At 39.8% G+C, this 14,243-nt stretch overlaps 1 protein-coding gene across 1 annotated transcript in view; it reads right to left on the bottom strand.

Annotated features, from left to right (window-relative positions):
* SETD2 (SET domain containing 2, histone lysine methyltransferase) overlaps nucleotides 1-14,243 on the bottom strand; it is a gene marked incomplete at both ends in the record, with an annotated part of 89,228 nt that overhangs the window by 173 nt on the left and 74,812 nt on the right. Inside the window, 5 exons of the mRNA XM_084246757.1 lie at nucleotides 350-451; nucleotides 5,362-5,442; nucleotides 7,638-7,749; nucleotides 10,129-10,268; nucleotides 12,857-12,991. Coding sequence (XP_084102883.1) covers nucleotides 350-451; nucleotides 5,362-5,442; nucleotides 7,638-7,749; nucleotides 10,129-10,268; nucleotides 12,857-12,991 — 570 coding nt within the window. The remainder of the gene's footprint in view (nucleotides 1-349; nucleotides 452-5,361; nucleotides 5,443-7,637; nucleotides 7,750-10,128; nucleotides 10,269-12,856; nucleotides 12,992-14,243) is intronic.

Here is a 14,243-nt window from a genome sequence, read left to right as displayed (position 1 = left end):
ACAGGAAGAGAGATCACAGTCACCATTCAGAGTAGAAATGATATGAGGGAGGAAGATCGGCCTGCTGCCTCAGGGTCCTTCCCACCAAGACTGGGAGTTGAACACGGGTGGTAGGTTAGGGAAGGCTGGTGCTGGGATCACCAGAAAAGGAAACCTGGTGCTAGCAGTTTCTTAGAGATCTACTATCCTCAAATAGGGTGCCACCTTCTCTTCCTAAACCTTCCTTTCCTCTCCCTAAGTTCCCAACAAAGGCATGTGACAAGGAAAACCCACATTCTATAATGAAAAGGGCCTTAAAAGAGACACAGTTTGCCTAAAACATTGTCATATCACAAACATGGGGGTGTACCTTGCGAGCTAGGTGTTTGAAGTCTTCAGTTGTGGTTATTCTTCCCACTTTACAGTCAGGTTTCCGGTAAGGGTTCAGGCACTGGACAATGAACTGGGACATCTGTAGGTAGGGTAATGAGAACATACTACTCAACTAACTGCCCAGAGTTGTGCAACAGTCCTTAGTTGTACTAAGGAAATTATTAGGAGATACAGCAAGTAGAGCCAGTCAATCCTTCCTGGTTCCTTACTCCAGCCAATTGATTTGGACAGAAGAATGTTAATATCCTGGTGGAATTTAAGAGAAAAGGATCCTAGGTCAGTCCTTAGAAAGAGCTCCCCTGGGTGAAATGAGCAAGGCTGACATGGAGCAGTAGATGAAGGGATCCAGAACAGAACTTCACTGCTGAATCTCATGGAAGCATGAGTATCAGCTAACAAATTGCATGTCCTAGGCACAAAGAGATTGTAGCTAAATTCTCTGGTCTCTGAAGGCAGGACAGAGAGGGCATTTCTGTGTTACTAGGATCAGCAACCCAAGGACACAGGCATTTTGTTGTTCAAGGTAACTTAGATTCTGTAAGTATCCATTTGATTCATACTACAGCAACATGAAATAGCTGGAAGCAGGGTATGACAGCTGTTGAGAATAGATCCAGAACAACTTTCAGTGTCCTCCTGAACTGTTTCTACAGTATCTATCCTACCCAGTGGATCTCAAAAGAAACCTCAGGCATAGGATCTCTGAAGTATTTGTGGTATCAAGCCCAGGAGGCAAAGGGAGCGAGGTTAGTAATAGCTACACTGTCAGGTAACAACCTGAACAGGTTCCACCTATCCCTGAAATTCAGTGAACTTCCAGACTTTCAAAAGGTAAGGTTATAACACTGGACAAGCAGTAAATAAACAGTTGCTGGTTGGCGAACTGAAACATCAATAATTTTACAAGGACAGCAGAGATGACAAAGTTTGATCCCTACATAAGGCTTCTACCAGAAGGTTTTCTGTGGTTCCCTAGCCTCCATCCATATTTTTCTTCAATCCAGTTCCCCATATACAGCCACGTATATATCATTATACCCAACTCAAAAATCTTGCAATGGTTCCCTGTACATCTCAGGCACACAGGCCCTATCTCTCACATACCCTGTGCCAAAGCCATGGACTACTTAAAATTCCCTGTAAGGGACAATGCTTTCTTTTGCCTCTGTATATTCTGCCTGAATATACATGCCTCTGTATATTCTCCTAACGTAGGGAACCTCGAACAGTAGATGGAGATACTGACCTCCCGGTCAATTCCTACACCTAATTCAGGAGCACTTCCTGACAGATTATCACGAGATACTCTTATATTTATCATTATTTTAAAAAATATTTTATTTATTTTTTGTGTAGAAGAGTTGGGCTGTAGACCAGAAGTGTGGGGAGTGAGAGGATTCACCAGAAACAGAGTGGGGAGCAGAGCAGGTAGATTTACTGAAATACACTGTTAAGGAGAGCAGCAGGTGAGACAGGAGAGGTCTGCCGTGCCATATGTGGGTTAGCTCCCTGACCCAGGATCAAAATCAGGACTTCGCAGTGCCCACTGCAGTGATAGCACTGAGACTTTACCTCTAGGCCACTAGGGAGGACCTATTTAAGATCTATTTCCAGGCCTCCCTGGTGGCACAGGGGTTAAAGTCTCAGTGCTATCAAGCTATTGCTAGCCACTGTTGCATGAGTTTGATCCCCAGCCAGGGAGCTAACCCACATGGAACAGCAGACCTCTCCTGTCTCACCCAGTGCTCCCCTCAGCAGTGTTTATTTCAGTAGAGTCATCTGTTCTGCTCCCCACTTTGTCTCTAGTGAATCCTCTCACCCCCTGCACCTCTGGCCTACACCCCAGTTCTTATATGCATAAATAAATAAAAAATAAATCTTTAATATGTGCCATTCTCACTGGTGTAAGATGGTATCTCATGGTAGTTTTGATTTGCATTTCCCTGATTACAAGTGATGTTGAACATTTTTTCATATGCCTGTTGGCCATTTGCATTTCCTCTTCAGAGAAGTTTCTTTTTAGCTCTTTTGCCCATTTTTGACAGGATTATTTTCTTTGTTGTTGTTGAGTCTCATCAGCTCTTTGCAGATTTTTGTGATCAGTCCTTTATCATTAGTGTTGTGTGCAAAAATGTTCTCCCAGTGAGAATGGCACATATTAAAAGAACTAGCAACTACAAATGTTGGTGAGGATGTGGAGAAAAAGGAACTCTCCTGCACTGCTGGTGGGAGTGCAAACTGGTCCAACCACTATGGAAAGCTGTGTGGAGATTTCTGGACCTACTAAACATAGAGCTTCCATATGATCCAGCGATTCCACTCCTAGGTATTTACCCAAAGGACAAAGAAACATCAATTCCAAAGAGCACCTGCACCCCTGTGTTTATAGCAGCACTTTTACAATAGCTAAGCTTTGGAAACAACCCAAATACCCAAAAATAGATGACTGGATCAAGAAGATGTGGTACATATACACCATGGAATATTACTCAGCATTCAAAAAAGATAAACACATGCAATTTGCAGCAACATGGATGGCGCTGGAAGGGATCATGCTCAGCGAAATAAGCCAGAAAGAAAAAGAAAAATACCGGATGGTCTCACTCATAGCAGGAATCTAGAAAACTTAAATAAGGGACCAGGAAAATGAGTAACTATAAGAAAGTGAAAATCAAAATCAACAAACAACTATGAACCAGAGACACTCTATGGGGGGTGGGGGGCGAGGAGGGGAAGGATTGGGGTCAAAATAAGGGAGTTGCAGTTGTATGGGGAATATAAAAATAAAATTTATTTTAAAAAATAAATAAATCTTAAAAAAATAATAAAATAAAGGCCTATTTCCTCCAACAGAGTAAAAGCCCCTTCAATAAAAGATCACTGGAGTTTAGAATTTGGTTGTCATGAGGCAAACAAGGAGGGTAGTATCCTGATAGCAGGAATAACCCCCACACCCTCTCCAGTAGCATAAGGAGGATCTGTATTCTCCCAAACCTTTGAGGCCTAGGCACCTCCCAAATGAGATATCACAGAAAGAGAACTGGACATTAAGACAGAAGGTCTGAGTTCAAGTCTTCTGTCAAGAACTTGTTTTCTTTGAATCTTATGAGTTATTCCATCTATATTTGTGGAAAAACAATACCTATCTTGTACTATAGGTCAGAGCTGTTGTAGAGACAAAATGAGGCAATGATATGAAAGTGCTTACCCCAATCGTAAAATGATAGCAATTTGCCATCACATAACAAGAACACAGTCAAATCACAGAAGCAAGGGAATACCCCAGTGCAGGGCAGTCTAACATTTCAAACAGGCACACTTTGGAAAAGGATGGACACTATCACTATTTGCAGATGACATGATAAAGAGAGAGAAAAGAATTCCATATTCATGGATGGGGAGGATTAATATAATTAAAGTGGCATACTGATTCAATGCAATCCCTGTCAAATTCCTGATATTTTAAAAAGTAGAGCCAAAAATATTAAAATTTATCTAGAACAAAAGACCCCAAATAATTCAAAAATCCAGAAAAAAAAAGAAGAAAAATGGAGGCATCACATTACCAGACTTCAAGCTACATTACAAGTGGACAATTAAAATAGCATGGTACTGAAATAAAAATACACTTGGATCAATGGAATAGAATCAAGAGGCCAGAAATACACTCATAGACATACTGACACTTAATATATGACAAAGAAACTATGACCATACAATAGAGAGAGAACAATTTCTTCAACAAATGGTGTTGGGAGAACCAGACAGCCAAATGCATAAGAATGAAACTGGATCATTCTCTAAATCCATACACGAAAATCATTCACAATGTATTTAAGTTTTGGATGTGAGACCTGAAACCATAAAACACAAAGAAGAAAATACAAGTGATATCTTATGATGTAAGAGTTAGAGATGTCCTTGGGGAACCCAACTCCAAAGGCAAAGAGAAATGAAACCAAAAATAAAAATAAACAAACAGGACTACATCAAATTAAAAAGGTTCTGCACAGAGAAAGAAAACAAAACAAAAAGCAGCCTACTGGTTGGGAGACATTTACACATCAGACATCTGAAAAGGAGTTAATATACAAGGCACACAAATAACTCACAGAACTCAAAAAAATTTTTAATGGACACCTCCCCCACCCCGCATATGAACAGATGATCTGAACAGACACTCTCCAAAGAGGACACACAGATGGCCAACAAGCACATGAAAAGATGCTCATTTTCACCTATTATTAGGGAAATGCAAATCAAAACTACAATGAGATATTACCTCACACCTATAAGAATGGCTTACACTAAAAACACTAGTAACAAGTATTGGTGAAGGCACAGAGAAGAAGGAACCCTCTGCTGGTGAGAATGCAAATAGGTGCGACCATTTTGCAAAACAGTATGGAGTTTCCTCAAAAAACTAAAATACAAACCACCACAGGATTCAGCAATCCCATTTCTTTCTTTCTTTTTTTTTTTAAAAGGGGCATGTATTTTTATTTATTTATTTGTTTTTGTTTGTTTGTTTGTTTGTTTGTTTGTTTGTACATGCACTGGGTACAGTCAGAAGCGTGGGAGGGTGAGAGAATTCACCAGAGCCAGAGCGAGGAGCAGAGCAGGCAGAAGGACCGAAGTACACTGCTGAGGGGAGCAGCGGGCGGCAGGAGAGGTCTGCGCGCCATGTGGGACCCTCCTCCTGTGGCCAGGGAGCAGCCGGGGATCCAACCGGCGCCGCAGAGGCCGCGGGCAGCTTCGCAACCCAGCGCTCAACCACTGCGCCACCGGGGAGGCCCAGCAATCCCATTTCTGAGTATCATATCTATCCAAAGAATATGAAATTATCCCAAAGAGTTATATGCACCCCAATGTTTACCAGCATTATTTTTTAAATAATTATTTAAAAAGAAAAGAATTGTCATAAATGAGAAAGAACAGGACTCAGGTTTCAGTTCATAGAGCTCATTGTCCACATATACCAAGTCTTACCTCTTTTCTGAATACTTCTTTGCTCTTCTTAGCCAGTTCACTGGAGGTGTCTGCTTCAGCTGTCTTAGGCTTTTTTGAAGTCTAGAAATGGAAAACATTAACAGTGCTGGTATGAGAGATCAGGTCTTTCCCCCAGTTGGGATACCTGACTCTTGATATTAGGATCCCACGTGGGCACAACTTGGAGTCCATTTAGCTGCTATTACACTCTCAGTTCATGTTTCAAAAAAGTTCATAAAATGTCCAAAAAAGGCAAATTGTAGTCATCGATCAACATTGTCTATTAGACTTTAATGTGTATGGGAATCATTAGGGATGGTGTTTAACTTCAGATTCTAATCCAGGCTAGGATTAGTGACTGAAATTCTCCATTTCTAACAGGTGATGCCAGGTGCTGCTAGGAAGTGGTAGATTTAACTATTACAAAGCTCTTGTAGAAGCCCCCAATCCCATGGTCAACCCCACAGAGTTTGCCCTCCACACCCCACAGAGCTTTCTAAAAGGTAAGTCTGAGCATGTCATTGCGCGAACCACTTCAATGATTTCCCATCATCTACACAGAGAACTGAGGTCCAATTCCTAAACATGGCACATAAGGCTGCCCATTTACTTCACCTCTATTTCATAGTTGCTACTTTGTGCTTGATTATTTTAGAAATCTAGATTTTCCAAACGAAGGTGTTTGTATAATAAAGGATGATTCCCTGGTCGACAATTTCAACTTTCTACTTACCCTGAATTTTCTCTGAAGGACTAACTTAGCAAACACAAGACTGAAAGACCGAATCATGACTGAAAAGTAAGGTACAAAAGACAAGATCTCCAATATGCTTATGAACTTGGTCTCAAGAGTTCACAACTAACTTTCTGCACCAGAGATCTTGTCATAAGCCCTTCTAATTGCTATGGAAGTCTGAAAAGTGGGAGTTGGGTTTTGATCTAGGTGTAGGCCAGAGGTGCAGGGGGGGTGAGAGGATTCGCCAAAGACAAGAGTGTGGGGGCGCCTCCCCAGTGGTGCAGCAGGTTGAGAACAGTGCTGTGAAGCTGTCCACAGGCTCTGCAGCACGGGTTTGATTCCCGGCTGGCCAGGGAGATTCCCACATGGCGTGGCAAACCTCACATGTCACACCTGCTGCTCCCCTCAGCAGTGCTTTTGGTCTGTCTGCCTGTTCTGCTCCCCACTCTGTCTCTGGTGAATCTTCTCACCCTCCTGTACCTCTGGCCTGTACCCCAGCTATTTATAAATAAAAAAATATATCTTTAAAATAAATAAATAACCTGAAATAAAGGCCCATACAAATTCTCTATTCTATTTAAAAAAAAAAAAAAAAAAAGACAGCATGGGGAGCAGAACAGGAAGATTTACTGAAATACACTGCTAAGGGGAGTAGTGGGCGAGACAGGAGAGGTCTGTTGCAACATATGTGGGTTCGACATATGTGGCCAGGGATCGAACTCGAGGCAATGATAGTGCTGAGAGACTTAATTCTTAGGCCTCCACGGAGGTCCCCTATTCAGTTTAACTTCTTTCCAGACCTACCAATCCCAAAATGGCAGGATATTAAACCAAGCCATTTAAGTAAGACTTCAGAGGCCAAACACATTGAAAGCTATCAAAAAGACTGCAGTAGCTCTACACGGAAGGAATTAAGTTATATTAAAGGAAGTGATAAAAGTAAAAATAGTACAACGCTATTTGTATGTTTAAAACAAAAAGATCACCATCTGTATGTGTTTCCAGAAAGGTCTAGAAGAACAAACACCAAGGCAAAAGTTTCTCAACCTTGGTACTACTGACATTTGGGGTCAGTTCTTTGTTTTGGGTAGGCCTGTACTATATGCATTATGAGGCATTTAGTGGCTTCCCTGGTCTCTGCCCACTAGAAGCCAGTAGCAACCCCTCAGTTCTAACAATCAAAAATGTCTAAATATTACCAAATGTGTCCTGAGGAGCAAAATGACTCCTGGTTGAAAAACTTTGTGCTAAAATATTACAGTATTTAATTCCAATGAGAAAAGTATGATAAAAAGAGAACAGCTGAATAAAGATTAAGGACTTTAAAAATTTTTTGTTCTACATACCATAACTTTTTATTATTTGGATGTCATAGACCCCAAAGCACTTATTACACATGTAATTATCCAGAATAACAAGGGAAAAAAAAATCCCAAGACCAAGTGTCTACTTATCCTAAAAAATGACAAGTTTATGTTGATTTAACTTAAATGCTTTTGTGTCCTAAATGATAAGAAACACATGTATAAGCTACGTTCACCTTCATGGGGTTTTCATCGTATGTTGGAGTTCCCAAGTCCATCTCAGCTTCATGCTCAAGATTGGCATCATCTCCTGGACTTTCCCACGTAGGAGGATCCCACTGAGTCTGCCTAGATGAAGAAAAAAACAGCCATGCTGTCATACCAGAAAACAGCAATCTCTTGCACAGGTATTTGTTCCTGTATATATACAAAAAATACAATATGCAACAGACATAGACTAAGTCAGGTCCATGAGACGCAGAGAGTCTTTGATATTTTCCCATTGGCAATGGTTCTATCCTAGAGACATACCCCCTCATTATTTAACCCATTACATATCTATAGTCAATGATGTGGCAAGATCTGTTGGATATTGAAGAGAACAGTAAAACCAAACATCCTATCTATTTCTCACCTGGTTTTTAATGTCCTTAAAATCAGATTCAGAAAAACCTAAAATGTACATGGGGTACCCGTGCCTGCTTATACCAGCCTTCTCTTCTCTATAGGTGATCAATTAGTGGTTATACCTAACACATAATTGAAGCATGAGCATAATAAAATAAATACAAAGCACTCTTCGCAATCCTTAACCATGTCAGAAAATTATTCTTTGCTTTAAGAGCCTTCTTGTTTATAGTTGTGCCCCTTTGGTTTAATGACCAATAACATGAAAAAGATGTACAGGTTAAAAACTTATGCTCTCTGGGCCTCCCTGGTGGCGCAGTGGTTGAGCGCTGGGTTGCGAAACTGCCCGCAGACTGCAGCGCTGGTTCGATCCCCGGCTGCTCCCTGGCCACTGGAGGAGGGTCCCACATGGCGCGCAGACCTCTCTAGCCACCCGCTGCTCCCCTCAGCAGTGTACTTCCGTCCATCTGCCTGCTCTGCTCCCCGCTCTGGCTCTGGTGAATTCTCTCACCCTCCCGTGCTTCTGACTGTACCCAGTGCTTGTATAAATAAATAAATAAACCCTTTAAAAAACAAATAAATAAATAAATAAAATAGAATGTGTATCTATTTTAAAGATTTATTTATTTATTTACACAAGAACCAGGGTACAGGCCAGATGCGCGGGACGGTGAGAGGATTCACCAGAGACAGAGCGGGGAACAGAACAGGCAGACTGAATGAAATACACTGCTGAGGGGAGCAGCGGGGGAGACAGGAGAAGTCTGCCACACCATGTGGAACCCTCACCGGCTGGCTGGGATTGTACCAGCTGCGGACAGCTTCACAGCGCTGCGCTAAAACGCCTGCGCCACCAGGGAAGGCCCAAAATGTGTATCTATTTTGACCAATAATTGCATTTCTAAGAAGCTACCTGAAGAAGGTAGTATGGTCAAAGTATGCCCAAGGTTAGATTTCATATCAAATAGTGGAAATCCATCACTCAAGTGTGAACTGAATAAAATTTGGTACATCTAAACAGGAGTATAAGAGCTGGTAAACTTTTTTCTATAAAGGTTCAGAAAGAAAATACTTCTCACCCTGTGGGTCACTAGGTCTCTGTCACAACTATTTCTCTCTGCCATTTGAATGTGAAAACATTCCTAGAAATTCCTAAATAAATGAGTTGCGGTTATCTTCCAAAAAAAGCCTTATTTGCAAAAAACAACTATTCTAACAAGAAGTTTGCTGACCCCAGCAATAATGTGTAAATAAACATTAAAAATGATGCAGTTCTACATTAATTTATAGGGAAAGTTCTACAGGTCGGTAAATAAAGACTACAAAACATGCACCCTAACAATTCACACAAGATTATATACTGATGAGTGCACATGTGCATGCAGGCACACAAACATATAAAGATATCTGTCTGAAAGATATATATTTTAAAATTCAAGAAAAAAAGAAATTGGGATTTTTTTTTTTTTTTTTTTTTTTTTTGTGGGACCCTCGCCGGTGGCCAGGGAACGAACCGGTGCTACAGAGGCTGCGGGCAGCCTCTCAGCCCAGCACTCAACTGCTGCGCCACCAGGGGAGGCCCGATAAATTGGAATTATTTTATATGGCAGGAGTCAACATTAACTATGGCCCAAGGGCCAAATCTGGCCCACTGTCTGCTTTTGTAAATAGAGTCTATGTTTATGAATTGTCTATGACTACTTCACAGCAAAGGCAGAGATGTGTAATTGTGACAGAGATTGTTTGGCTAAAAAAAATGAAAATATTTATTTTTTGGCCTTTTACAGAAAACGGTTGATATCTATATATAGATATCAGGTTCCTGATATCTATAATGATAGATGAAGTCTATCATTTATTTCAACTCCTTAGTTTTCTCCAAAAGTGTTAGATGAAAAATACATCAAAACATAACTTAAAAGGACCAATATCTCTAAGGTATTAAAGACAGTGTTAAATATGTAATTCTAGAAATCCAGCAGCCCTTAAGCACAGTGGACAGTCAATAACAAGTCTGTATAATTGTAAAACTCCCCTTATGGTGGCAACTTCTTTAACCAACTGAAGCTGATTTGGGAATGTCCACACAGCCCCTCTTACCTTGTTATCACATGATAGTAGTAAATCTTCCCTTCTGGATCTCGGGCTGTCTTCCAGTTGGGAGGTAAGACAATGGTTTTTGGTTTGGGAGGGGAGGGAGGTGGCAGATCCAGAAGATTATTTGTCACAACCATTTCAGGCTAGAGAAGAAACACACACACATACAAACTCTTGATCAGTGACATCTCTTAATCTAGCTGAAAATGAAAAAATATTCCACTTAAGCAATATGTAAAAATATACATCTACCTCTTTTTTTTTTTTAACCTCTTCTCTTGACTTTCCCCCCCCCCTTCTTTTTTAAAGAAGAAAAGAAAGATATAATCTGGGAAATGATCAGGCACAGTATATATGAAGAAGTCTGGGAATCAGTCAGAAAACTGATGATTGATCCCAAGTTCACCATTCAAGATATCATACTAAAAAATATCCAGCAGTTAATTATCCAGAGCAATATTTTTTAGCCTTTTGGGGGGGAAAAAAAAGGCAATGCTAAATGGCAATATAGTGACATTAGGATACTGATTCAGTTCAATGGACTTTGGATATATCTCTATCTTAAAAAAAAAAAAATCTGAAAAGCAGAAAGGACAGAATGTTAACTTTTATCTATTACAGATTTTTCTGTATGTTTGAAACCTCATATCTCTATTTTTCAAAAACTCACATTTTAGAAAAACTTTAAAACCTTATAACCACTGTTAAGAACTGAATTGTATTTCCCCAAAATTCATATACTGAAGTCCTAAAACCCCAATGTAACTCTATTTGGAGACAGGTCCTTTAAAGAAATAACTAAGGTTAAAGTGAGGTCGGTAGGGTGGTGTCCCAGCACAATAGGACAAGTGTCCTTCTAAGAAGAAGAGACATGAGGGACCATGCACATAGAAAAGGTTATGTGAAAACAGTGAGAAAGCAGTCATCTGCCAGTCAAGGAAAGTTGGCTCAGGAAACACCAAACTTGCCAACACCTTGATCTTAAGACTTCCAGCCTCCAGAACTGTAAGAAAACAAATTTCTATTTTTAAACCACTGAGTCAGTGGTTTTGTTACAGCAGCTCCAGCAGACTATCAATACAATCACTATAAATATATATATACCCTTATTGTCTATTTTATGTAAGTCAACTAAAAAATAATTTTACCAGCTTTAGCTTTGAGCAGTTAAAGTGGAACTTGAGATCCCCAGCTCATATAAATGAGGAGAATTTTAAATAAACATAAGTCTCTGAGCACCACTGCTTTGGGTATGTTCCACTTAACCCCTACTTCAAGTAGATGCCCCCCTGATGGGCCCTGATTAAATCCCTCCATTTCATAGCCCTCTATCTAGTCCTGAATTTCTTTCTTTCTTTCTTTCTTTTTTTTTTTTTTGGTGGGACCCTCGCCGGCGGCCGGGGAATGAACCGGCGCTGCAGAGACTGCGGGCAGCCTCGCAGCCCAGCGCTCAACTGCTGCGCCACCAGGGGAGGCCCTATCTAGTCCTGAATTTCTGTGTCACTTAAAAGTAGTCTAAATCATTGGCTACTAAATAATTCCCCCACTTGGGAATGATTCTTTTCTTTCTCAAACACTTAACATTTAGGGCACTAAATCCTGACTACTTTTAGTATTACTCATTGTGAGCTTCAATTCTCTTATTGGAATGTCAGATTTTAAAGAAGAATGGAATCTTATTCGTATTTGTATTCAAAATGTCAAGAAGAGTCCAATTTATAGACCTCAAATACCTGCTGTAAATATACATTGCCTAATTTCCCGGTTGTTTAATGTGTAGTCTTTTTACTTAGTTACTGCCACTATCTATCTTACTGGTCTAAAGTCATCATCACGTGCTGGATTGCTGGATTCCTGACAATACAGGAATTGCCAGTATTCTAAATTGCTAATTTGACTGTGTTTTTCTCCTCTTTAACTGATTTTAATGCCAACCTCCTATTTCCAACTGCATCCAAACAACATTCTATCAAGAATTCCCCCATAGGGGCCTCCCTGGTGGTGCAAGGGGTTAAGCACAGCACTGTGAAGGTATCCACAGCTCTGCAGTATGAGTTCGATTCCCAGCTAGCCAGGGAGCTACCCACATGGCGCAGCAGACCTCTCCTGTCTTGCCCACTGCTCCCCTCAGTAGTGTATTTCAGTCAATCTGCCTGTTCTGTTCCCTACTCTGTCTCTAATGAATCCTCTCAAACCCCGCACCTCTGGCCTGTACCCCAGTACCTGTATGCATAACTAAATAACTCTTAAAAGACTTACCCCATATCCTACATGCGTTGGAGAATACCGAAAGTTTCTCTTGATACATATACTGTACAACATGCATAATGAAGTATAGCATTCAATTCTATACCCCTAGTCCATGGTATCAAATATAGTATCATAGTCTAGGACTCCATAAACAGTAAGTTAGAAAACAATTACTTTAGAAATTCATAGCAAAAATATAAAGATACAAGCCCGTCAGTTTCAATGCAAATAAAAGAATCACAGAAGCAAAATATACAACAATTAACATAGCTGTAAATTCCACAATATTTTTTTAAAAAAATTGACAAAACAATTGAATAGTACTCCCTCAGGATATCTATACATTTGAGTGAAACTGGTGACTAAGAAAAATTAAAATAACACTGAAAAATAAAAATCCAAAACCAAACTGGAAAAAAAATTAATCTTCTAAACTTAAGGCAGGCAATCCATGAGTTTTATCAAATGAAATATTTCTTACTGGCTGTAAGGGCTGAGGCTGCCCTGGTGCAACTATTGTAGTCACAGCTGCAGTTGGTTGTACCACCACTCCTTGTGGATGAGCTGTGAAAATCTGTTGTCCCTGGATGTACTGAAGACTTGGTTGGGCATAACTCTAAAGATAAAATGAAAAGATTCACAGTTTACACTTTTCTAGCTCTAATAAAGCAGTCATTGACTTGTAAATTGGCATAATCTTACTGGAAGATACATCTATTTAAAAAAAAATTTTTTTTTACTTTTAGTATGAATATTCGAGTACAACTGTGTAAAACAATCTTTTGTTTCAAATACAAGTTTTTTTTTTTAAGGATAGGTTTTGTAATTTTTTTTTAAAGATTCATTTATTTATATAAGAACTGAGGTACAGTCAGGGGCACAGGAGGGTGAGAAAATTCAACAGAGACAGAGCATGGAGCAGAACAGGCAGACAGACCGAAGACACTGCTGAGGGGAACAGCAGGAGAGGCAGGAGAGGTCTGCCCCGTTATGTGGGTTTCTCCCTGGCAGGCCGGGAATCAAACCCATACTCCAGAAGCTGTGGACAGCTTCTCAGCATGGTGCTCAACCCACTGCACCACTGGGGAGGTCCCACAAATACAAATTTCTTTTTTGAATAACTCCTAATCATTTACTTACTAGGTCAAAAGAAAACAGGTAACATTTTTTGGGGAAAGGGGAAGGGTTCATGAAAGCTATCAAATTGTTGGCTTCCAATGAGACTGGAAAAATCAACTGAAGTGTTGTTCTTAGGATATCTACTACTTTTATCTGAGTCTTTTTATTATTAACTCCTAATTACTAATAAGTTGTTTTAACCAAAAAAGGTCAAAGGTAATGATTCTAAAGATAGTAAACAACTAAAGATAGACCTCTCCTGCCACCCGCTTTTCCCCTCAGCAGTGTACTTGTCACTCTGCCTGTTCTGCTCCCCACTCTGGCTCTGGTGAATTCTCTCACCCTCCCGTGCTTCTCTGACTGTACACAGTGCTTGTATAAATAAATAAATAAATCTTAAAAAAAAAAAAAAGTTCTTAAAAAGTAAGAACTATCTTTAGTTCTTACTAAAGATAGTAAGAACATGATTACACTAAAGATAGTAAGAACATGATCGAATTTTAAACTAGTTTATTAACTTTTTGCTAACATAATTCTTTTCAAGAGAGACTCAGGAGACTTCAGTGTACTTGAAATTATTACCATACACTAATTTATACAAGAAAGATTTTTTACATGTTATTTCATTAAGTTCTGACTACCACTAGAGATGGGTTACTTCCCTCATCTGGAGTTACAAAAGAAATAAATATCATGATCAAACCTACAATGGAATTATTTCTCATTAATATAAAAATTGCTTAAAAAAA

Source organism: Talpa europaea (genome assembly GCF_964194135.1).
Source record: "Talpa europaea genome assembly, chromosome: 11".
NCBI lineage: Eukaryota > Metazoa > Chordata > Mammalia > Eulipotyphla > Talpidae > Talpa > Talpa europaea.
This window is presented reverse-complemented; position numbering and strand designations above follow the sequence as displayed.